The 24,433-nt window shown below is 42.7% G+C and overlaps 1 protein-coding gene across 4 annotated transcripts in view; it reads left to right on the top strand.

Annotated features, from left to right (window-relative positions):
• The first annotated feature begins 15,272 nt into the window (after nt 1-15,272).
• The window catches only part of LOC138428247 (zinc finger protein 397), a 50,475-nt gene continuing 41,314 nt past the window's right edge, over nt 15,273-24,433 (top strand). Inside the window, exons 1-5 of one of the 4 annotated variants that reach the window (XM_069568729.1) lie at nt 15,273-15,348; nt 16,152-16,271; nt 16,904-17,392; nt 17,658-17,799; nt 20,505-24,179. In XM_069568729.1, coding sequence (XP_069424830.1) covers nt 16,979-17,392; nt 17,658-17,799; nt 20,505-21,550 — 1,602 coding nt within the window. In that variant the 5' untranslated portion in view covers nt 15,273-15,348; nt 16,152-16,271; nt 16,904-16,978 and the 3' untranslated portion in view covers nt 21,551-24,179. Of the gene's footprint in view, nt 15,349-16,151; nt 16,286-16,609; nt 16,749-16,903; nt 17,393-17,657; nt 17,800-20,504; nt 24,180-24,433 lie in introns of those variants that run through there. The other 3 variants (XM_069568728.1, XM_069568730.1, XM_069568727.1) reach the window with 3 other exon arrangements.

The following is a 24,433-nucleotide window of genomic DNA, read 5'->3' as shown; positions in this document are numbered from 1 at the left end:
GAAATCAAAAAATGCTTGAATATTCTAGAATACCTCTTATAAACACTTGTGATGACTTTTCAGTCTGTAATAATAAACACGATTAATATGTGATAAATTTTTACATTTACGATGCTAACCCTTTTTATATAACCATATTGTTAACATAGAGACTAACAATAATAATTTGATCAAACAACTACAAACAACTAGTGAGGGTTTTAATGTTGATTAATGTACTACTCATTTTTTGTACAAGTATATGATTTGGTAAAAACAGAAGAATTTATCCCATAGCATAAGTACTGTTTGACATTCAACATTTTCATGTGTTTTATTTTACTTGTAGGATGTTACTAGCATATGACCCTTTTATAGAATAATAAAATTATGATAAAATATTGGGCAAGTTAGATAATAAGGATAAACAATTACTTGTTTGGGTTGGTTTGGTTTGGTGTGGTTAGATTCAGTCATCAGCAGACTTTATTTCATTCTGCCATATCATCATCATGCTTACCTACATAAGCTGTTGATTAAGTGTCCTTGCTTTTAAAGATGTAAGAGATCCTGACATGCTCTCTATTTAAAGTTATTATTTGAGTTCCTAGTTACCACCCAGTTTCCTAGGAGACTAAGAAATCTGTTGCTATTTAAACACAAAGCTAAACTGACTATACCTGTTTAACTGCAAACTTGACTTGAGACCTGTTTAAAATTATATAAGAGGGTAGCCACTAAGCCTAGAAATGAGTCAAGTGTGAGGCAGGCTAGAACCTGAATCTCATCTGAAACTTGGAGATTTCTGTGGCGCATTATCTTCCCGTGTGCAGTTTCAGTTCGGACTCACCGTGGACTGTATGGTAGCCCAGAACTGGAAGAGGTACAATCACACATCACTCCAGGGCTACTATACAGCTGCCTGAGTCAGTGAGTGCAGGACCAACTGTTAAATCTTCCTGCACCCTAATTGTGTGCAAGTAGTCTAGACATGTTACATGTTTGTCAAAGTGATGATGACAGTAGTGATGATGTTAGTTTAGCTTGCTAAAAAAAAAAAAAAAAAAGGAAATTTACCTTTTAAAGTAAAATAAAAATAAAGGGTAATAAAAACTTCCTTTTAAGGATCATTCCTAAAAAATAAGGACTTTTAATTTTAAAAAGAAATTAAGAGGATGATTACAACATCAGATTCATGTTGAGTCTGGCACCAACCTGCAAGATGCATGGGAATAAGAGGACAGATGTAAGTCAAGGAGATCAATTAAGAAGCTATTACTAGGAAGATAATAAAGGCTTGAATTAAAACAGTAAAAAGGAAAAGATGACAAATCTGAGCTATTTCAAATGATGAGTCAATATGACCAAAGTTTTTAAATGACCGATTTTTCCCACTCCCTTCCACTGACCCTAAAATTTCTACTTACTCATGATATGTGAGGGTAAAAAATTGTAAGAAGTAATTATTCTACTATAAAAATTCCACAATATAATAACTGATTTTAATAAGAGTAAAAATGGAGGAAGGTAGTCCAATTTGCTTTGGCTGTATGAATGTAGAAGCATTGGTGAACTGTCCATGACGGATGTCCTCACACCTCACAGGCTGGAAATTAAGATTTGGGGCTTGAGACTTTCCTGGTGATCCAGTAGCTGAGACTCTGTGCTCCCCATGAGTCTCACAGGTTCAATTCCTGGTCATGGAACTAGATCCCACATGAAATAACTAAGAGTTCACACTATGCAAGTAAGAGAGACCCGTTTGCCACAAGTAAGACCTGAAGTAGCCAAGTAAATAAATATATAAAAACGATTTTGGGCTTGGTAGATACAATATTGGGACTACCCTGATGGCTCAGATCATAAAGAATCTGCCTGCAATGTACGAGACCTGGGTTTGATCCCTGGGTTGGGAAGATCCCCTGGAGGAGGACATGGCAACCCACTCCATATTCTGGTCTGGAGAATCCCATGGACAGAGGAGCCTAGCGGGCTACAGTCCTTGGGGTTGCAAAGAGTCAGATATGACTGAGCGGCTAAGCACAGCACATATATAATTTTGTGATATAATAAGAAATACATGTTTGGTCTTCATCCCCAGTTTCTGGCACAGAATGCCTAAATCCCCTGGAATTTCCCAAGTGGTGGGGTGAGAAGAGTACCTTTTGTTACATAATATGCCCTTTCAACTATACCTGAGTTTATGGTAATTCCAACCACATGATCAGAGGACTGGAATTTTTAGCCTCACCCAGTGACCTCCAGGGAGAGGAGAGGAACTAGGGATTAAGTTATTAATAACTGACAGTGGTCAATAACTTAATCAGTTGTGCCTATTAACAGAAGCTCCAAAACTTTGGCCACCTGATGTGAAGAACTGACTCATTGGAAAAGACCCTGACGCTGGGAAAGATTTAAGGTGGGAGGAGAAGGGGACGACAGAGGATAAGATGGTTGGATGGCATCCCTGACTCGATGGACACAAGTTTGAGCAAGCTCCAGGAATTGGTGATGAACAGGGAAGCCCGGTGTGCTGCAGTCCATGGGTTCGCAGAGAGCCAGACACGGCTGAGCGACTGAACTGACTGATGTAGCAGAAGCTCCATAAACACCCTAAATGATGGGTTCAGGGAGCTACTGGCAGCGGACACAACCCAACCTCTGTGGGGACAGAAGCTCCCACACTCAAGACCCTTCCTGACTTCCTTTTAAATACCTCTTCATCTGGCTGTTCACTTGTATTCATTATAATAAACCAGTATTTCCCTGAGTTCTGTGAGCAAATTATTAAACCTGAGGGGGAGCTGCACAAACCTCCAATTTATAGCCAAGTCAGACAGAAATGTGGATAAGCTGGGAACCCACTGCTTAAAATTGTCGTCTCAAGGTGGGGACAGTCTTGTGGGACTCAAACCTTTAACCTGTGGGATCTGTGCCGACTGGGTAGTTAGGGTCAGAACTGAATTCGATTGTATTAAGTTGTTAATAACTAATGTTCGCTGAGAACTGGAGAATTGCTTGGTGTGGGAAACCCACATATTTGGTGTTCAAAGTGTCATGAATGGAGAAACCATTTTCCTTTAGTAAACAAGACAGGAATGAAGATACAAATTGGGGGATCATTTATGTACAAGAAGAATGAGATCATTCTCCCAACAGAAAGGATATACATGGAAAGTGATGAAGAGGAGCTCAACAGAAGCCTGAGGCAGGAAGCAGGCAGTGAAGAGGAGCCAGCCAGGCACAGTGTGGCTGGAGCAGGAGAGAAAAATAATATCCTAGAAACTAAAAAAATAAATAAAAATAAAAAAGGATAGGCTATCAGTGACAAAAATACTAGAGTTCAGGAAGGATAAGGATTGAGAAGTCATTGAATTTGGTGATTATAAGATCGCTATCTTCTAAGATTCAACTTCATGGAAATGGTAAGAGAAAACTGGATTAATAGATAAGGATGTATCCTTATCTCCACGCTTCCATAATTCCTCCAAATTGTACTAAAATATCAATATTTTAAACATAAAAGTAAATTACAGCTTTAAAATTCTTCAGTATGCCCTATTTCCGTGGTTATTGTAATGTGCAACTCATTTGGGGATGTGTAAAATTATGTGATAACTTTGGCTCTTGAATGGGTAAGCATTAGGTGTCTTAAATGTCACTGTAAAGAATGCCCCCATTGCCCCAACAGTAATGTCCAAAACATATTTTTGCTTTCAGTGTTTTTTGTACTGTACATAAAGCATAAATACAAAAAGTAGAAAGAGTAGTAAGCCACTTCATCCAGTGCAGGATAAATGCCAAATGTGAAAAATCAAGGGATAATAGCAGAGACACTCAAGAGATTCAAAGAAAGCAATACTTCACCTTTAATATGTGTGGGTTTTTTTTTTTTAACAGAAGTAAATAACATTTTTACATGAGTCATAACCCTAGTTTTCTTTAATTTCACTGAAAAACAAACTAAACAAAATAGAGTCCCTGCTTCTGCCCTGACCCTAAAGGGAGACAGGCCACCAGCTGTGTTAAATCGAGCTCCAGTTCAGACCACTGACAAGTACTTTTTGGTATCCCCTGACATAAGAACAGCAGAACTATTTTCAAGGATAAATATGTCCTCTTAGAAGAAGCCATCAACAAAAAAGAAAATATTCCTGGGTTTGATCATACTGTCCTAGAGAAAGAGAAAACTGATTCAGCTGCCATTATTTCCCTTTCAAAGGGCAATTTTGAAGGGATTTGTCAATCTATTAGGCTTGGCAACTAACCAACCAGACAATACAAACAGAAGCCCCAAACCAAAGGAAACTCAATCTGGTCATAATTGCTTTTCTGTGTTTAAGTAGCTCAATTTCCCATTTAAAGGTAAGACCACTTGGTCATCTTCACCACCACCAAACCACCAATGCCACCATTTTTGGTTTTTTCTATTCTAAATTCTTTTACTTAATATGAACATCAGGCCCCTGCACAGCTAAGGATTTCCCTCTCCAACATGAGTTCACTGGACTACAGCTTATAATTTCTGATTTATTTTTTCTTTTAATGAACTCAATGCTTTTGTGACAAGGGATAGAAAAGCTTTTATTATTTAAATTATTCATTCAAGTTACTCCGCCAGGCCTCCAGCTGACATTCCCAATAGACTCTAGGATCTAAGAGAACAAAAATCAGAGACATTATGAAGGAATGAGGCTGAAGCTGAGACTCCAGTACTTTGGCCTCCTCATGCGAAGAGCTGACTCATTGGAAAAGACTCTGATGCTGAGAGGGATTGGGGGCAGGAGGAGAAGGGGACGACCGAGGATGAGATGGCTGGATGGCATCACCAACTCGATGGACGTGAGTCTGAATGAACTCCGGGAGTTGGTGATGGACAGGGAGGCCTGGCGTGCTGCGATTCATGGGGTCGCAAAGAGCTGGACATGACTGAGTGACTGAACTGAACTGATCCACCCAGAAACTAAAGTAGTTCCTGGTGGAAATCTGGACACAGATCCATTAATTAATGGATCAGAATCCACATCTGTCTAACTCTGAAGTCTACACTCTTATCTGCCACATCACAATTTCCCAACCTAATTTGATCATGAGAATCATTTGTCATATTTGTCAAAAGTATAAATTCATTGAATCACCCCTATGCATGGTGCTCAGTCGCTAAGTTGTGTCCAACTCTTTTGTGATCCCATGGACTGCAGCTCACTAGGGTCCCCTGTCCGTGGGATTTTCCAGGATTTTCCAACCCACTGGAGTGGGTTGCCATTTCCTCCTCCAGAAGATCTTCCCCCTGGAATCGAACCTATGTCTCCTGCATCTCCTGCATTAGCAGGCATATTCTTTACCACTGAGCCACCTGGGAATCCAAACAAGGTTTAGCACCCTGAATCATCCCGAGGTATTCTAATTGAAGGCCTAGTATTATGTATTTTTAATAAAGACCCTAAATAATTATTACCAGCAGGCATATCTAGGGACTGCCCTGGCAATCCAATGGTTAAGACTTTGCCTTCAAAGCATGGGGTTCGGGCTTGATCCCTGGTTGGGAAGATAAGATCCCTCGTGCCTCATGGTCAAAAAAAAAAAAACAAACATAAAACAGGCAAATCCAGACCCGCAGAAGTGTTTCTTCTGCCAGCTTCCACACTGCTTATCAAGTCAATCTCTCCTTCCCCAAATACCAACAATACACATTCATTGAGCACCGTTCTCAATGTATTCCAATAGCCTTATGAGGTAGGTAATTTAACTATACCCATTTTTCAGAAAAGGAAATGGAGGCATAGAAAATTTAAGAAGCTTGTACAAGGTCACAGAGTTAATCACTGAGACAGCAGGGATTTGAACCCAGTCTTACTCCAGAAGCTGAATTCATAACCATTACAGTATTCTGCATATACCCACTTGTCCCAACCTCCCCAAAGTGCTGGTTTCCTTTGGGTAACACTTCCACATCTGGTAATGAAAGTCAGCTTGTACCCTCTGCATGTGTGGGGGCTAAATCGCTTCAGTCGTGTCCTACTCTTTGCTGTCCCATGGACTGCAACCTGCCAGGCTCCTGCATCCATGGGATTCTCCAGGCAAAAATACTGGAGTGAGTTGCCAAGCTCTCCTCCAGGGGATCTTCCCAACCCAGGGATCAAACCCAGGTCTCCTGCGTCCCTTGACTTGGCAGGTGGGTTCTTTATCATTGTGCCACAAATCTCAAACTGATAGATTATAAAAATAAAAATAATTCCACCAAAAGGCACTCAATTGGCTTTTTTAGTATAACCAAAAGAAATAGCCATTTATAAGGAAAGTTATTATCTGCAGTGGTATAATCCCAGCCACAAAAACACAATATAAAATAATGAAATTGTAAAAGCAAGACAAATCCAGAAGAAAGCAAATTGAATTGGGCCTCCTGAAGATGTTTTAAACATAAGTGTATTTTGACGTTCAGAAAGCCTGGAGGTAATGTGTGTGTGTACACCCCTGTGCTCAGTTGTGTCCGATTCTTTGCGACCCCATGAACTGAAGCCACCAGGCTCCTCTGTCCATGGGATATTCCAGGCAAGAATACTGGAGTGGGTTGCCATTTTCTGCTCCAGGAGATCTTCCTGACCCAGGGACTGAACCCTCATCTCTGCATCTCCTGCATTAGCAGTGTATTCTTTACCACTGAGCCACCTGGGAAGCCTCCCCAGAGGTAGTATACAAATCAGTCATTTCCCATCATGCTGCCTAACAAAATTAAAAGAAATGACTTTATCATTAGATGTTGCCACAGAAAAAAATGAATATTCAATAAGTTCACTCTTTTGTAAAAAAAAAAAATTCAATTAAACCCTCAATTTCTTTCTAATAATGATTACTACAACAACAAAAGAATTTAGGCAAATAATACAAGTTTGAGACAACCAAATTAGATTTTAAACACATCCAGTTTAACACAGATAATGGTTATAAGGAAATGACATGAATGTCTTTTAACATCCAAGACCTACAGCTTTAAAAAAGAAAAGCTTCCCCTTCACTCTAAAGTTTCCTACCCATAAAACCATTAGAAAATATTTCATTCAGCTTATTTAGCAGAGTTGTCCTTTTAGTTACTTCCTGAACTTCCAGATGTTCAAGTTGGATTTAGGAAAGGCAGAGGAACCAGAGATCAAATTGCCAACATCCATTGGATCCTCAAAAAAGCAAGAGAAGTTCAGAAAAACATCTACTTTTGCTTTATTGACTATGCCAAAGCCTTTGACTCTAAAGTCACAACAAACTGTGGAAAATTCTTCAAGAGATGGGAATACTAGACCACCTGACCTGCCTCCTGAGAAATCCGTACACAGGTCAAGAAGCAACACTTAGGACTGGACATGAAACAACAGACTGGTTCCAAGTCAGGAAAGAAGTATGTCAAAGCTGTATATTGTCACCCTGCTTATTTAACTTCTATGCAGAGTGAAAAGGAAAGGAAAGTGAAGTCACTCAGTCGTGTTCGACTTTTGTAACCCCATAGACTGTAGCCTACCAGGCTCCTCTGTCCATGGGATTTTCCAGGCAATACTACTGGAGTGGATTGCCATTTCCCTCTCCAGGGGATCTTCCTGACCCAGGGATCGAACCCAGGTCTCCCGCATTGTAGACAGATGCTTTAGGTCTGAGCCACCAGGGAAACCACATCATGAGAAATGCTGGACCAGATGAAGCACAAGCTGGAATCAAGATTGCTGGGAGAAATATCAATAACCTCAGATATGCAGATGACACCACCCTTATGGCAAAAAGTGAAGAAGAACTACAGAGCTTCTTGATGAAAGTGAAACAGGAGAGTGAAAAAGTTGGCTTAAAACTCAACATTCAGAAAACTAAGATCATGGCATCTGGTCCCATCACTTCATGGCAAATAGATGAAACAGTGGAAACAGTGACAGACTATTTTGAGGGGATCCAAAATCGGTGCAGATGGTGACTGTAGCCATGAAATTCAAAGATGCTTGCTCCTTGGAAGAAAAGTTATGACCAACCTAGACAGCATATTAAAAAGCAGAGACGTTACTTTACCAACAAAGATCCCTCCAGTCAAAGCTATGGTTTTTCCAGTAGTCATATATGGATGTGAGAGTTGGACTACAACGAAAGCTGAGCACCAAAGAATTGATGATTTTGAACTGTGGTGTTGGAGAAGACTCTTGAGGGTCCCTTGGGCTTCAAGGAGATCCAACCAGTCCATCCTAAAGGAATTCAGTCCTGAATATTCACTGGAAGGACTGATGCTGAAGCTGAAACTCCAGTACTTTTGACCCCTGATGTGAAGAACTGACTCATTTGAAAAGACCCTGACACTGGGAAAGATTGAAGGCGGGAAGAGAAGGGGATGACGGAGGATAAGATGGTTGGATGTCATCACTGAGTCAATGGACATGAGTTTGAGTAAACTCCAGGAGTGGGTGATGCACAGGGAGGCGTGGTGTGCTGTAGTCCATGTCAGTTACAAAGACTCAGACACAACTGAGTGACTGAACTGAACTGAATCCGTTCATTTATAAAGTCATTGCACTTTTTGTTTCCTAATCTTAGAATGTGTCTTTCTTTGCTGAATCACCCCTAAGGCAGAACAGAATCCTGGTGGAAGATACTTCTGAAGTGGCTGGCAGGATTAAGAGTTAGGATAAGATTTGTATTTGTGGATAATTCGTAAAGGGAAACAAATGTAAAACAATAGTAAGAGCCTGTCTATGGCTTTAACTCTGTTCCAGGCATGGTAAATGCAAGAATGTGCAACTCAAGGGCTCTGATATAGAGGCAAAGAGAAACAACTCAGTAAATAAGGCTTTTGTTTACTGTCTTGGATGCTACAAATAAGCACTGTCTTGTTCTCTAAAAAACACTGAATGCAATGCTAAGTTGGTGATATAATAGTAACAGTAATAGAATTTAATAGTGTAACAATTATTCTGGATATTCTGTATTAACGATTTGGCATCTTGGAATCATGGAGCCACGCTAATAACCAAAGTTTTAACAAACACCTCCAGGCACTCAGAAATCTATCACAAATTCTGCAATCAAAAGCATCAACTGTCTGTTCTGTTTCCCACTCCCACTTTCAATAGGAAACATCCCCACCCAGCTGGCTGCTTCTCAGCACTATAACAAGGTTTAGTCCCAACTCTCTCTACTTCTCCCTGTAAGTGACCCCATGTGGCCCCCTGTGGGATGCGACACCTCCCATCCTCTGGGTATCTGAGCAGTAAACTCTTCTTTGAACGGTTGCTGTCTGTGTGTCTGTCAAAACTTGATTAAAATAAATTTTGGATTAAATAGTCCAAGTACATTATTCAAAATGTTCCTCTCTGAATGTGTCTTTGAATCCTTCCATTACTATCACTAGTTGTGGTATTGTTAAAAGGTAAACTGAGTGAGGTTCTTTAAAATTTTGAAGAGTTTCACTGAGCAAGTGAAGTAAAAGTCGCTCAGCCATGTCTGACTCTTTGCGACCCCATGGACTATACAGTCTGTAGAATTCTCCAGGCCAGAATACTGGAGTGGGTAGCCTTTCCCTTCTCCAGGGGATCTTCCCAACTCAGTGATTGAACCCAGTTCTCCTGCATTTCAGGCAGATTCTTTACCAGTTGAGCCACAAGGGAAGCCCAAGAATACTGGAGTGGGTAGCCTATCCTTTCTCAAGGGGATCTTCCTGACCCAGGAATTGAATCAGGGTCTCCTGCATTGCAGGCAGATTCTTTACCAACCGAGCTCTCAGGGAAGCCCTTCTTTGTGCAAACACTGAAGCAAATCAGGCAGCACCAACTGGAAATGGCTGGGAGCTTTAGAGCAGATGTGGAAGCAACTCATGGAAATTGATGCTTAAGCTTAAGTGATGGCCTCATTTGAGAAAGCCTAGTTGGCTGGCTGTGATAAGTTGTTAAGTTTGTTTCTTAATCTTGAGGCATTTACAAAAATAAACTCTGGCTTAGGTTTTGGTTTGCCTATATAGGCTACCAAACTGGTTTTAGAAAAGGCAGAGAAACCAGAGATCAAATTGCCAACATTCGCTGGATCATGGAAAAAGAAAGAGAGTTCCAGAAAAACATCTATTTCTGCTTTATTGACTATGCCAAAGCTTTTGACTGTGTGGATCACAATAAACTGTGGAAAATTCTGAAAGAGATGAGAATACCAGACCACCTGACCAGCCTCTTGAGAAACCTGTATGCAGGTCAGGAAGCAACAGTTAGAACTGGACATGGAACAACAGACTGGTTTCAAATAGGAAAAGGAGTACGTCAAGGCTATATATTGTCACCCTGCTTATTTAACTTATAAGCAGAGTACATCATGAGAAACTCTGGACTGGAAGAAACACAAGCTGGAATCAAGACTGCCAGGAGAAATATCAATAACCTCAGATATGCAGATGACACCACCCTTATGGCAAAAAGTGAAGAGGAACTAAAAAGCCTCTTGATGAAAGTGAAAGTGGAGAGTGAAAAAGTTGGCTTAAAGCTCAACATTCAGAAAACTAAGATCATGGCAACTGGTCCCATCACTTCACGGGAAATAGATGGGGAAACAGTGGAAACAGTGTCAGACTTTATTTTTTTGGGCTCCAAAATCACTGCAGATGGTGACTGCTGCCATGAAATTAAAAGATGCTTACTCCTTGGAAGAAGAGTTATGACCAACGTAGATAGCATATTCAAAAGCAGAGACATTACTTTGCCAACTAAGGTCCATCTAGTCAAGGCTACGGTTTTTCCAGTGGTCATGTATGAATGTGAGAGTTGGACTGTGAAGAAGGCTGAGTGCCGAAGAATTGATGCGTCTGAACGCTGGTGTTGGAGAAGACTCTTGAGAGTCCCTTGGACTGCAAGGAGATCCAACCAGTCCATTCTGAAGGAGATCAACCCTGGGATTTCTTTGGAAGGAATGATGCTAAAGCTGAAACTCCAGTACTTTGGCCACCTCATGCGAAGAGTTGACTCACTGGAAAAGACTCTGATGCTGGGAGGGATTGGGGGCAGGAGGAGAGGGGACGACAGAGGATGAGATGTCTGGACGGCATCACTGACTCGATGGACGTGAGTCTGAGTGAACTCCGGGAGTTGGTGATGGACAGGGAGGCCTGGCGTGCTGCGATTCATAAGGTCCCAAAGAGTCGGACACGACTGAGTGAATGAACTGAACTGAACTGATATTGGCTACCAAGGCATTAGAGCCACCTCAACCAAACACCACCTAAACAACTTTTAAAATCCCTGTTTAATTACTTTAACCAGCACCAATATTCTCGCTTGCGTATTTCCATACTAGTCATTACTGATGAGACAATGGAAAAACAAAACCCCTGCCCTCACTGAGTTTATACTGTAAGAGTTACAGTTATAAGTGAAGTGAGGAAGCTCACCTTTTATTTCATTTGAATCTCTCACTTGTCTTACCAGTGTTTCACATATAATAATATTCAATAATTATTTGCTAAATGAAAGAATGATCTGTTTTCCTTTAAGCATCAGAAGCCATTTTCTCCATCTTTATGACTGAAGAGTGGTTTACAGTTAAGTTTATCTCACTTGATGAAGATCATAAACTATAGCACGGTTAAATGACACATAATTCAAGCAGTTGGACTTTACTGAATGAATAGCTTTACTCACCAATCACCAGTTTATGAACAAGTGGGTCTTCACAGGACACTGAATCTGATGATGCTGTGGCCATAACTTTCCAACCTCCAGAACTGTAAGAAGTACATTTTTGTTGTTTATAAGCCACTGAGTCTATGGTATTTTCGTTACAGCAAAATAGACTAAGACACCATGTAAGTGGAGACTGTCAACCAAATCTCTTAAAATGATCAGTTGCCATCCCACTGGGCATTTAAAACAAGTCCTGGGAATTTCTTGTAAATCCTTAGCCTACATCTCTTGCAACTAAGTCATTGGTTTTTATTTTAAATGTCTGTGCCATCTTGTAAGGAATAATAGGGATTTGAATTTTTTCCTAGGGTCTCACTTTCTTACCAATAAAGGCCCATTACTTATAAGATTATCTACTGAAGTAGATGTTCTTGTTGCACTCATCTATCTGTCCCCTTTTTCTGTTTTGTAACATAAACCTAATCTCGCTCACCTTCCCCAGACTGTATCTCTCAGGAGAGGCTGGCCTCTCCTCAGCTCTGGGAAATGAATCTCAATCGGCCAAGCCTATTTTGGAGGGCTCAAGCTGCAGGTGTTACTGGTGGTTAAGAATCTGCCTGCCAATGCAGGAGACGTAAAAGGACATGGGTTTTATCCCTGGATCAGGAAGATCCCCTGGAGGAGGGCATAGCAACCCACCCCAGTATTCTTGCCTGGAGAATCCCATGAACAGAGGAGCCTGGCGGGCTACAGTCCATAAGGTCACAAAGAGTTGGACACAACTTAGCAACTTAGCATGCATACGCTCACCTTGGAGGCCTCACTCCCTTGTTAGTAATAGGCATAGACAGGTGAAGCAATTTTAACTAATGTAACATGAGCGACTAAGGTCCGACTAATCAAGCCTATGGTTTTTCCAGTAGTCATGTATGAATGTGAGAGTTGGACTGTGAAGAAAGCTGAGCGCCAAAGAATTGATGCTTTTGAAATGTGGTGTTGGAGAAGACTCTTGAGAGTCTCTTGGACTGCAAGGAGATCCAACCAGTCCATTCTGAAGGAGATCAGCCCTGGGATTTCTTTGGAAGGAATGATGCTAAAGCTGAAACTCCAGTACTTTGGCCACCTCATGCGAAGAGTTGACTCACTGGAAAAGACTCTGATGCTGGGAGGGATTGGGGGCAGGAGAAGAAGGGGACGACAGAGGATGAGATGGCTAGATGGCATCACTGACTCGATGGACATTAGTCTGAGTGAACTCCGGGAGTTGGTGATGGACAGGGAGGCCTGGCATGCTGCGATTCATGGGGTCGCAAAGAGTCGGACACGACTGAGCGACTGAACTAAACTGAACATGAGCGAAAATCTGCTGGCGGGGGGAGCGGAGGCAAGGTTTTCCTTAGTCTTAAAAAGAGAAAATATAAGGGTGACCCCTTTTCCTGCCCCTGGATGTCATCTATAATCTGGAACAGAGACCACTTTAGGACCAAAAGGGAAGCCAGACTGGAGAGCAGGCCAACATGCTTAAACATGAAGAAGCAAAAAGAAGAAAGGGACCTGGGTCCTTGACAATGTTGTCAAGCCATTGAATTAACCAACCCTGTGGATGACCTGACCTCCATATACCTAGCTATGTTAGGTAATAAAAAGACTTAAACATTAAGGATATTTAGTCAGGTTTTCTATCACTGCAACTAAGAGTATTCCTTCTCTCTCAATAGTTGTCCTCCTAAATAGTAGGCTTCTCAGGTATGCATAACAATGCAATGATAACTGCCTACATTTTCTCCTATGTTCAAGCTACTCTTCCTCTTAAAATGCAGAGTCTATTTCAAGAGCCTTCCCATGAGTCTAGTCCTGCCAACAGAATACATAAGTAATATAATGTCAGTTCCAGACCTAAGTCTTAAGAGAGCAAGCATCTTACCATCTTCGTTCACACTGTTGGAAACCAGGACCCCTGTCTCCCTCTTCGCTGAACATACGGTAGGCAAGGCACAAGCGGGGAACCTGGAAGAAGATTTGATGCGTTGTAAGAACTGCAGATAAGCTTATTCTCTCCTGATTGGCACGGTAGCAAGGCAGCAGCAGACATGTTGCATTCACTCATGGTTAACCCAGCGGACACAGCCGTAATGCATGCCAAGGGCTTTTCAGGTGGTGCTTATATAGGCATGATGCACACGTGCAGTGCTACAAACAATTTCAGCCGTTACATAAACATGCAAAGTTATTATTTACAAAACGTGGGGCGAGAGAGCCTGATCACTGCCATCTTGGCTAATCTGCTCTTTCCCTACAACCAGGTAAGAAAGTCTAGGCTAACTCCCAAACTACGGGCCACTAGGAGGAAACTTTATGGAGGAGACTCAATTGACCCCAGCCAAAAGGCAGCAGCACCAAGACCACAACAAGGTGAGTGACATCATCCTGGGCCTTCCAGTCCCAATTAAGCTAAGTGGACTGACACCTCATAAAGCACCTCCGCTAAGCCCTGTCTGCAGGCCCGACCACAGAATTGTGAGCAATAAAACACCTGCTATTTCAGTCACTAAGTATTGGAGTAGTTTGTTAGGCAGCAACAGCTGAAGTATAAAGCTGTGTTATTTGTTCTCTTGCTTTGTAAAATTGTTCTAGTCTGTGCACTATGATTAGGAGTTATTTAGCGAGCCCCTCTGAAAGCTAATGAGTATTTTTTCTTCAAATATGTGTTTCCTCTTAGCTCACAAGAGTTGTTTCTCTCCATGTATCACCTTGTACTAACATTTACAAAACAATTAAATACAAATAAAAGGGGAAATAATTGTGACAAATGAGTTGATATCCTTCTCTCACAAATACAAAAGAAAAATAGCAACACCTCAGTTTTAAAAACGGGAAAAGCCATTTCTTTGAAGAACTACAAATGGTCAGTACACATATGAGGAAAATACATTAACTCAAGCTCACTAATTTAAAAGAAATGCAAATGAAAACATGAGGTATCTTTTTTAAATTTTATTTTTAATTGAAGGATAATTGCTTTACAGTGTTGTGCTGGTTTCTACCAAGCATCAACAAAGAGGCATCATTTTTTAATCTACTGCATGGCCAAAGAAAAACTTAAACACTAAGACTTAAAGCCAGTGAAAAATGGAAAAAGTTCCTTATTAGAGGCGCCAAGTCGGGGACCCCTGTCCTGGAAATATGGCGACTTCGGCATCTCTGGCCACCAGTTCCCTGACTTAGGGGAGAGTCTACGGCTGTAATGTGGGCCGAAACGGCTACCGCACAAAGTAGTTGTAAGGCTACACGATACGGACAGGGAAAAGCACTATAAATGGTTGTTACTTTTTGTTCAGCTCAGTTCATTCACACGTTCACTTCTGTCGGCAGTACTGGAAATGCACAGAAATTACAGGAAAATTCGAATTATTTTCTGAAAAACTGGAGGTGAGATAACTCGGGAGTGACAAGACATCAAGTACGGAGATGACCGAGGCGATGAGCGGTGCCGACTTCCCACGGCGACCCCCGCCCCTAGAGCATCCTTGACCGGGCGTCGACGTTCCTCGGGTCCAGAGGCCACCACGGGAAGGCGGTGGGAGGACCAGATCCACGCGCTGATTGGCTGCCTGTGAGCACAGGGCGGGGCGGACGGAGGCTCGGGAGAGCCGGCGAGCGGAAGGCCGCGGGCGGGTACTTCCGGTCTTTGTGGCTCTCTGCTGCAGGTCCGCGGCTCGCGCCCTGACCGCTCCCGGGCTTCGCGGTGAGGGACTTGGGACCCGAGGCGGAGGGAGGGCGTGGAGGGCACTCGGCCCCGGCGGCAGGCGCGGGGTGGAGGATCTCCGGTGCTCCGCCTGCCCATCCCTGGGTCTCGGCATTTTGGGGCGGCATCGCCGAGTGTCCTGGGGACGCAGGGGAGGCCAGCAATTTAGCCTCTGCTTTCGGCAGAAAGAGCAATTATTCCCCCTCCACGGTGACTTTTAAGATGATGCGATTTAAGCGAGGTATAAAAATAGACTAGTGCGACGGGGCTGGTAAATAAACTACAGATTTGTAGGCTAAATAGTCTGTTCTCTAAAGTTAACTGTAGGTTAGGGTTAAATTGTACTGATCTGTCCTAATTCAAGGGCATACCCTTCCATCGAAATTCTCTCATCCAGTAATCAGATCATGATCGATCTACATTATGAAATTTAAAACACAAAGTATTAGTTGCCATATTTCACTTTTTAAAATGTTTACTCCCCTATGAGTTCTAAGCATTTTGAGAGTTTAGATTAACGTTTTTGCTTTTGTGTCTCATAATATCTGACGTGTTTTTGAGCACGTGGTAAGCATTTAACAAATACTTCTTGGTTAATTCCTGGGTAGACTCTTAGTCAGGAGTAAAAACCTTTGTATCCCAATACCTGGCCCAGGACAGAGCCCATAATAAGTGCCTCAGTGTTTGTTGAGGAAGTGCATGAGATAATAAATTTGATCAAATGGCAAATGTCCAACGATGTTTTCATTAAAATCAACTCATGTTTAATATGAATTTTTAAAAATGTTTTATTACTGCCTTAGATGAAAAGCACCATAATTTGCCATGCTGCCGCTACTGCTAAGTCGCTTCAGTCGTGTCCGACTCTGTGCGACCCCATAGACGACAGGCCACCAGGCTCCTCCGTCCATGGGATTCTCCAGGCAAGAACACTGGAGTGGGTTGCCATTTCCTTCTCCAATGCATGAAAATGAAAAATGAAAGTGAGGTCGCTCAGTCGTGTCCGACTCTTAGCGACCCCATGGACTGCAGCCCACCAGGCTCCTCCGTCCATGGGATTTTTCAGGCAAGAGTACTGGAGTGGGATGCCATTGCCTTCTCCATAATTTGCCATAAGTAAAAGATAACTAAAAATAAATTTTTAAAAAGCGTATCAAATCCTAGCTAGATACGGTTACCCATGGAAATCTGAAGCCTATATTTTAAAGAGAATTTTGCAAGTTTTACAGATGATGTTAAAGACAGGCTGTTCTCCCTGATGCAATCAAGATTGAAAGAGAATTGAAGAGGAAATGTCCCAATATGTAATTCAAGTCAGTGCTGCTTTCTTTTGCCTCTAAAATAATTCCTCATAGTATAAATGTGGTAGGAATTCTATAGAATGAGAGACATTGAATGAGGTGAGTGATTTTTAGTTTTGTCCCTTGTTTATTAGTTACGGTCTCCACCCTGATCCCACTGCATATGTTATTCCAGTGACTGATCTTTATTATTACAAGTTCTTAGAGATTTTGTTTCATCACTGTAATTTTAACAGTGCTTTTATATCCTTCAGGAAAGAAGAGATTAACCAAACTGAAATACAGGACGCAGTTTTAGTGAGCTTCACGCTAAGCTGTTTCAGCCCAGAATGGCTCTGGAATCCAGAGCAGTTTCAACCCCAGTACCTCAGAATTCTCAGGAACAAGAGCTAATACTGGTGAAAGTAGAAGAAAGCTGTTCTTGGGGTCAGAAACTTAAGCAGAATGGGAGTACCCGATCCTGCCAAGAATTGTTTCGCCAGCAGTTCAGAAAGTTCTGCTACCAGGAGACACCAGGGCCCCGGGAAGCGCTGGGCCGACTCCAGGAGCTTTGCTATCAGTGGCTCAGGCCTGAGTTGCACACAAAGGAGCAGATCCTGGAGCTGCTGGTGCTGGAGCAGTTCCTGAGTATCCTGCCGGAGGAGCTGCAGATCTGGGTTCAGCAGCATAGTCCAAAGAATGGCGAGGAAGCCGTGACTCTGTTGGAGGATCTGGAGAGGGAATTTGATGATCCCGGGCAGCAGGTGGGAACAGGGAGATGTGATATGTTGTGGGGGAAGGAATGTACAGACTCGAGCATGTGGCATCATAAGAATGGGGTGAGAATTTATCTCCACTGAACCATAACCCTGAAGTGACTACTAGGGCCATACCCGTCTCTGTCCTTCGTAGTTCTTTTGTCCCTATCCCTCATCCCAGGAGATGTTTTTGTTAACCCCTGAGAGATTTTTACTAAGCATTTTCCCTAGGGGTTTTCTCACAGAACTAACTATATTTTACTGATTTCAGGTCCCAGCTAGTCCACAGGGACCAGCAATGCCTTGGAAGGATTTGACCTGTCTTGGAGCAGCCCAGGAGTTTACGCATATTCAGCGCCAGCCTTTAAAGAAACAGCTGAAACCCTGGGAACCTTGCCTTTCCCCCAAGAGTGGTAAGAAATAGAAACTCATCTGGAAACTTATCAGGCCTCTGGTCTCGAGGATAGGGAATTAGCTACATTTTACAGCACACTCCACAAGAACCTCATCTTTATTCTAGAAAGGAGGTGCTCACTTTTGCAGCTTTGTATTCAGCAGTCCTGGTAAATTACAGTTAGCCCTCCCTGTGTCAGTTTGCCTGTCCTTTATTCATTTATTCCTTCATTGCTGCTGCTAAGTCGCTTCAGTCATGTCCGACTCTGTGCAACCCTATAGACAGCAGCCCACCAGGCTCCCCCATCCCTGGGATTGTCCAGGCAAGAACACTGGAGTGGGTTGCCATGTTCTTCTCCAGTGCATGAAAGTGAAAAGTAAAAGTGAAGTCACTCAGTCCTGTCCGACTCCTAGCGACCCCATGGACTGCAGCCTATCAGGTTCCTCTATCCATGGGATTTTCCAGGCAAGAGTACTGGAGTGGGGTGCCATCACATGTTGTATTGTGGTGGGCAGTGGTTCTCTATTTTCAAGGAATGTTTGGGTCTAGATGGGGTAGTTGGCAAGCACAAAGGCAATTATAATACAGTGCCAGGTAGTAAATTATAGAATAAAAGTAGATACTGGGTCCTACTACATATAAAGGCACCCAAGTCAACTTTAGAGGTTCAAGGAGTACTTCCTGGAACGAGAGACATCTCAGCTAAGACATGAACTGTGAGTAGAGGTAAGCTGGGTAAATAAGTGGGAGGAGGAGCTTCCACACTAAAGGGAAAAACTGTTTCTCTGCTCACAACACTTCTGATACCGGATATGTGGGGTCTTCCCTCCTGTTAAGCTCTTCTGACACTAACTACCCAGAACCAGTGCAGACCCCACAGGTTAAGGTTTCAGTCCCAAGAAACTGAGTCCTCCCCTGCCCTCTGTCAGATACTAGTCTCACTTCTCACATGTAGTGAATCCCCAGACTACCCACACTTTTGTCCAGGTTGGCTGCAGATTGGAGATTCCACAACTGCATCCTGAGGTTTCATAATTTGCTGTTCACCATTTCCTGTTCATTGTAAGGATACTGATGACCAGCCAGATGAAGAGGCGCACAGGGCAAGGTCCAGAAGGGGCCTGAGCACAGGTGCTTCTCTTCCTGGAGTTCAGGATGTGCCACTGTCCCTGAAGCTCTCTGAACCCCTTTATTTAATGTGTTATGGAGGTTTTGTTAGGCATGATTAATTACATCATTGACCATTGGGGATTAATTAACTCAGTCTCCAGCCCCTCTCTTTGGTGTTCAGGGTGGGACTGAAAGTTCTGACCCCCTGGTCAAACTGGAAAACCTTTGGGAACCAGCCCTCCATGCCCTCTAAGAGTCAACTCATTAGTATAAGCTCCAGTATCCTCTCCTCTCCACCACAGACCAAACTGCAGGGGTTTTAAAAGCTCTGTGCCAGGAACTGGGGTTGAGGCCAAATATATATTTCCCACATAATAATGTCACATAAGCAAGGGCCACAAGGTCCTAAAGATGAGAGAAGACAACCCATTCTGGAAATTTCAGGTAATTTGATTTAACTTGAAGAGAGAATTCCTAGGGAAGAGAGAGAAACTAGAGGGGAAATTGGCACACAGGTTGTGAAAATGTGTCTGTCATCCTAACTGGTTTATACAGTGCAGTGGGGTTCAGCTGAAGGGTTTTAGACAAGGGAGTGACATGATCAGACCTGTGTTTTAAGACTCAGTTGCAGAGAGGAGAATGGATTTGAGAAGGGCAATGCAGAGTCTGGTTAGAGACAGTTGTATCCAAGTGGCCACAGGGAATAAATGAGGATAGGGTGAGAGGTGGGGAACATCACAGCTGAAAAAATACATCTGATGATATAGTTTAGTTTGGGACATTTTGGTGTTTGTGAATTATTTATAAGTAACATGGCCAACTCGCATTGGATATGAGAGTCTGGAGCTTAAGAGAACTGGGTTAGAATTGGCGATCTGGGGAGACATTAATATGTAGCCTAAGTAGTGACTGACGATGAGGAGGTAGTTGGTGGACTGAGGACATGTGAGAGCTCAGGACAGAACTCTGAGGAACTCGTGTTCAAGTGACTGACCTTGAATCTGAGAAGGAACAGCCATAGAAATCAGGCTAATGTGTTTAAAAGAGAGTGTCTCTGGAAGAAAGGTGTAGTCCGCAGTATCAATGCTACAGAAAGGCCAGCTAAGGAAGATCCAGAAAGTAGCCATTGGATTTAGCAGCTATGAAGTTGGTGATTTTGACGAGGGCAGGGTGGAGGGTGCATAGGTAAGGCAGACACCAGATTACAGAATGCAGACCAGTACAGACTGTTGTTTGAAGAAGCTTTACTCTGAGTGGGAGTGAGGTTGCATGAGGGAGATGTATAGCCAAGGAGCTTGATTTAAAAAGATGAGAGAGACTTGAATTTATTTAAGTGGTCAGGAGTCAGCGGAGAAAGATCAAGACAGTAGGCATGAAATAGTGGATAATTGATTTATTGAAGTCTCAGAGGAGGCAGGAAAGGATAAATTTCAAACTATGGATGTAGGCCTTAGTATTAGAATGGAGGAGGGACCCTATTTTGACCAGTAAAGAAAAGGTACATGCAGACAGCTATATCTTGTGGGCAGGAGCATCTATTTTCTCTAACGTAGAAAGGGAGTATTGAAAGTGACTGGAGAAATAAAACATTATTTTTTGTTATTACCATTTCAGGTTGTGAGAATAATGAATTGGCAACAAAGGACATATCAGGAGAGAAATCACAGAGACTTTCCCAGGAGCCTTCATTTGGAGGATTCAGTGAACACAAAAGCAGTTTAGAGTGGCAGCAAGGGAGTGCTCCAGGGGAGACATTGAGAAGATCCCCTTCCCAGGGGGCCAGTTTTAGTCCAGTAATCTTCACACACAAATCGCTAGGAAACAGAGACCACCCCGAGCCCCAGAGAAACCTGATTCTAAGCACAAACTCTGTAACGTATCAGAGATTTCCTAAAGAAGAGAGACCTTACAGGTGTGACATCTGCGGGCACAGCTTCAAACAGCATTCTTCTCTAACACAACACCAGAGAATCCATACTGGAGAAAAGCCCTACAAATGTAACCAGTGTGGGAAGGCCTTTAGTTTGAGGTCCTATCTTATTATTCATCAGAGAATCCATAGCGGTGAGAAAGCTTATGAATGTAGCGAATGCGGGAAGGCCTTCAACCAGAGCTCAGCCCTCATTAGACATCGGAAAATCCACACCGGTGAGAAAGCTTGTAAATGTAATGAGTGTGGCAAAGCATTCAGTCAGAGTTCCTATCTCATTATCCATCAAAGAATTCACACTGGTGAGAAACCCTACGAGTGTAATGAGTGTGGGAAAACCTTTAGCCAAAGCTCAAAGCTTATCAGACACCAGCGAATTCATACAGGAGAAAGACCTTATGAATGTAATGAGTGTGGAAAAGCTTTCAGGCAGAGCTCAGAGCTGATAACCCATCAGAGAATACATAGTGGAGAGAAACCCTATGAGTGTAATGAGTGTGGAAAAGCCTTCAGCCTGAGCTCAAACCTCATCAGACATCAAAGAATTCACAGTGGAGAGGAACCTTATCAGTGTAACGAATGTGGCAAAACCTTCAAAAGGAGCTCAGCCCTTGTGCAGCATCAGAGAATCCATTCCGGGGAAGAGGCTTACATATGTAGTGAGTGCGGCAAGGCCTTCAGGCACAGATCAGTCCTCACGCGCCATCAGAGAGTCCACACTGTAAAGTGACTTGTGAATACATTGAATACTGTAAATATTTCAGTCAGGCTTCTATCTTTGTTTGTCAGAAGGGTTTCATTTACTTTGGAGTAAAACTCCACGGAGGTGGTTATGAAGTACCAGGTCTCAAGTCATCTGACTACACAGCACTTCCCAGTGCTCATGCACATTGTCCCCTGAAAGCTTTTCCTGTGACTAATCAGAACAGCAGGCAGAACTGTTGCTTCCAGCTTTTCTCTTGCCATTAGGAATCCTCAGGAAATGTGGAAAATGGGATTATAACATTTAAATCTCATTTTCCACGAGACTTAAAGAGGGCACAGCAATCCAAACTCTTGTCAATGCATCTAATGATCCATGGGCCAGATTTGGGGGATGTCATGGAGAGTATGAGGGACATTTTCTCAGGAATGCAAAAGGTTTTACTGACCAGTTAAGACCAGTGGCAGGGCAGCAAGTCATGGGGAACAGTTTCATCAGTGACTTATTGAGCCCAGGGCAGGCCGGAAGTGAGACAGTGAAGAGAAAATACAAATTAAGTTATCCCAGCAGTTATTTTTTGAGTGGCTGCTATCAGGCACAAAGGGTACAGTGGACAGTAAGCCTGTCTGCAGTTTCATGGACAAGGCAAATAGGCAGTGATACTGGTTCCATAAGTGCTTGTGTGATGTTAAGGAGTACCTGACCCAACCTTGGATCAGGGAAGGCCTCTGAAAAAAATTACCTGAAGGATAAGTGGGAGTTAGCCAGGGAGGTAGGCCACCAGGAAGAAAGTCTGGCACATCTGAGAAAAGGAAAAGGCTGTGTTAAGTAAAGCATGGCTGTTGAGTTCCTTCTGAAGTAGATTCCTGACTATAAAAGAAACATCGATGTAGCCAGTCTTATTTACTACAGTGTCTGCAGTTAAAACATGAACCAGTGGAAAAGTTTGTCAATAAAACCTGGAGTCTTTGGAACACAGGGCGGTAAGGAGCTTTGTCTTGGTTTGTGTGATCTCGGGGTAAAAGTTAATAGGTCATTTCCTTGTCCATTGGGGGGCCAGAAAGAGCCCAGTCTAGCAGAGTCCTGAGTTTCAGCTCTCCCTTGCAGGCGTAAGGACTTCTTTGGTGCTCTGGTCAGACCTCAGCTTCTAGCTCCCAAGGCTCTGGGCCAGAAGCTGCCATGTTGCCCTGTTGTCTCGGGCTGTGCTTCCACAATAGTGTGCACGCCCACCTCAGGTGCTAAGAAATATTTGTCCATTGAGGGTCTCTCTTTCTTCTCCAAGCACCTCACATATGTTCAGTTCTGTCTTTTTATCAGAAGTATCTCAAAGTCTTGGGAAGTTTGTCAAAGACCATGCTAAAGGGAAGTAACACTACCAGTCATGGTCCATCCAGAGACTGCCCTCTTGAGGGACCCAGCAGGAAATGTCTCCTTAGACAGGTGCTTCTCAGCACAATGCAGAAGGGTAGAGTTTAGTTAGCAACAGGAAGACATGTTGCTTAAAGCTTCTAATAGGTCAGAGGTATAACACACCTTCCCAGCTGGCATTAGTGGTAGGGAACCTGCCTGCTAGTTCAGGAGACATGAGATGCAGGTTCAGTCCCTGGGTCGGGAAGATCCCCTGGAGGAGGGCATGACAACCCACTCCACTATTGCCTGGAGCATCCCATGGACAGGAGCCTTGGTGGGCTACAGTCCATAGGGTCACGGAGTGGACACAACTGATGTGACTTAGCACATCACACCTTAACCAAAGATACAAACCTTTGGGAATCTCATGCCCTGTACATAGGAAAAAGGAGGGTTTTCATGAGGATAAATAGGGAAGTAATGCTCCTACTGGGGCGTGAGCTTGTACTAACCAATAAGAATGGTGGGAGGGCTACAGCCCAGGTTTGGAAAGAATGTAAAGAAGGATCAGTTCCATGTAACAGAATAACATGATAAAGCGATTCAACTCCTGTTCCTCTTCACAGAGGCAGACCCAATCAAACAAACTGGTAGAACAAATGCTAAGTAGGAATTGCTACAACATATATTACAAAAGGCAGATACTCTTCATAGGGTTCTTAACGTATATTGGTAAGAAACATAATAGGTACGTGCAAAGGCTTTGTATAGATGTGTTACTTCTCAGACAGCCCATATTTTACGGATGAGATGAATGAAGGCTTAGGGTCATGGCTTACTCAAGATCATGTAGCTACAGAGTGGTGAGGTCAGACTGGAAACCTAGGCAGTAGGAATCCAGAACATGTCCATGGAGCCACTTCTCTGTACCGTCTCCCCATGAAAAGGTCCCGGTAGAAGAAATAGTACTGAAATAGGCAAGTCACGAAAGTATCAATGACAATGGACAATAAATGTTAGCCTTGCTAGAATTAAAGATGTATATTAAAGCAAGAGTTAAGGTGGCACTTTTTTCCCTGTCATAAAACTTAACAAAGATTCAGGGAAATTGGGACTCTGATGCTGCTGGTGAGGTGTGAATAGACGCTGTCTGGCAATCAATACCAAAAGCCTTAAACGTTGCCTTTTGTTAAAATTCTACCTGGAAATGTATGCTTCAGAAACCATCATGAATGTATACAGAGTTGTTAAAAAAAAATGCTGCTGCTTAATAATAAATGACAGCATATCTTAAGTAAAAACACAAGACTGTGTACAATATGATTCATTTAAAAAATACATTTATGCATTGAAAATACTGGAAATATATATAAACTGATTTGCCATACTGGTTACATCTGAGTAATAAGATTATAGGTGATTTAATTTTTTCTTGTGCTTGTGTCTTCCAACATTTCCTACAGTAAATATCTCAAACTTCTAAAGTTAGAGGAAAAAAGGTTTAAAAGGGAATGGAAGCCTAGGATAGTTGAAAAATACCAAGAAAAGCACGTGCTTTCT

Source organism: Ovis canadensis, chromosome 23 (genome assembly GCF_042477335.2).
Source record: "Ovis canadensis isolate MfBH-ARS-UI-01 breed Bighorn chromosome 23, ARS-UI_OviCan_v2, whole genome shotgun sequence".
NCBI classification, from domain to species: domain Eukaryota; kingdom Metazoa; phylum Chordata; class Mammalia; order Artiodactyla; family Bovidae; genus Ovis; species Ovis canadensis.
This window is presented reverse-complemented; position numbering and strand designations above follow the sequence as displayed.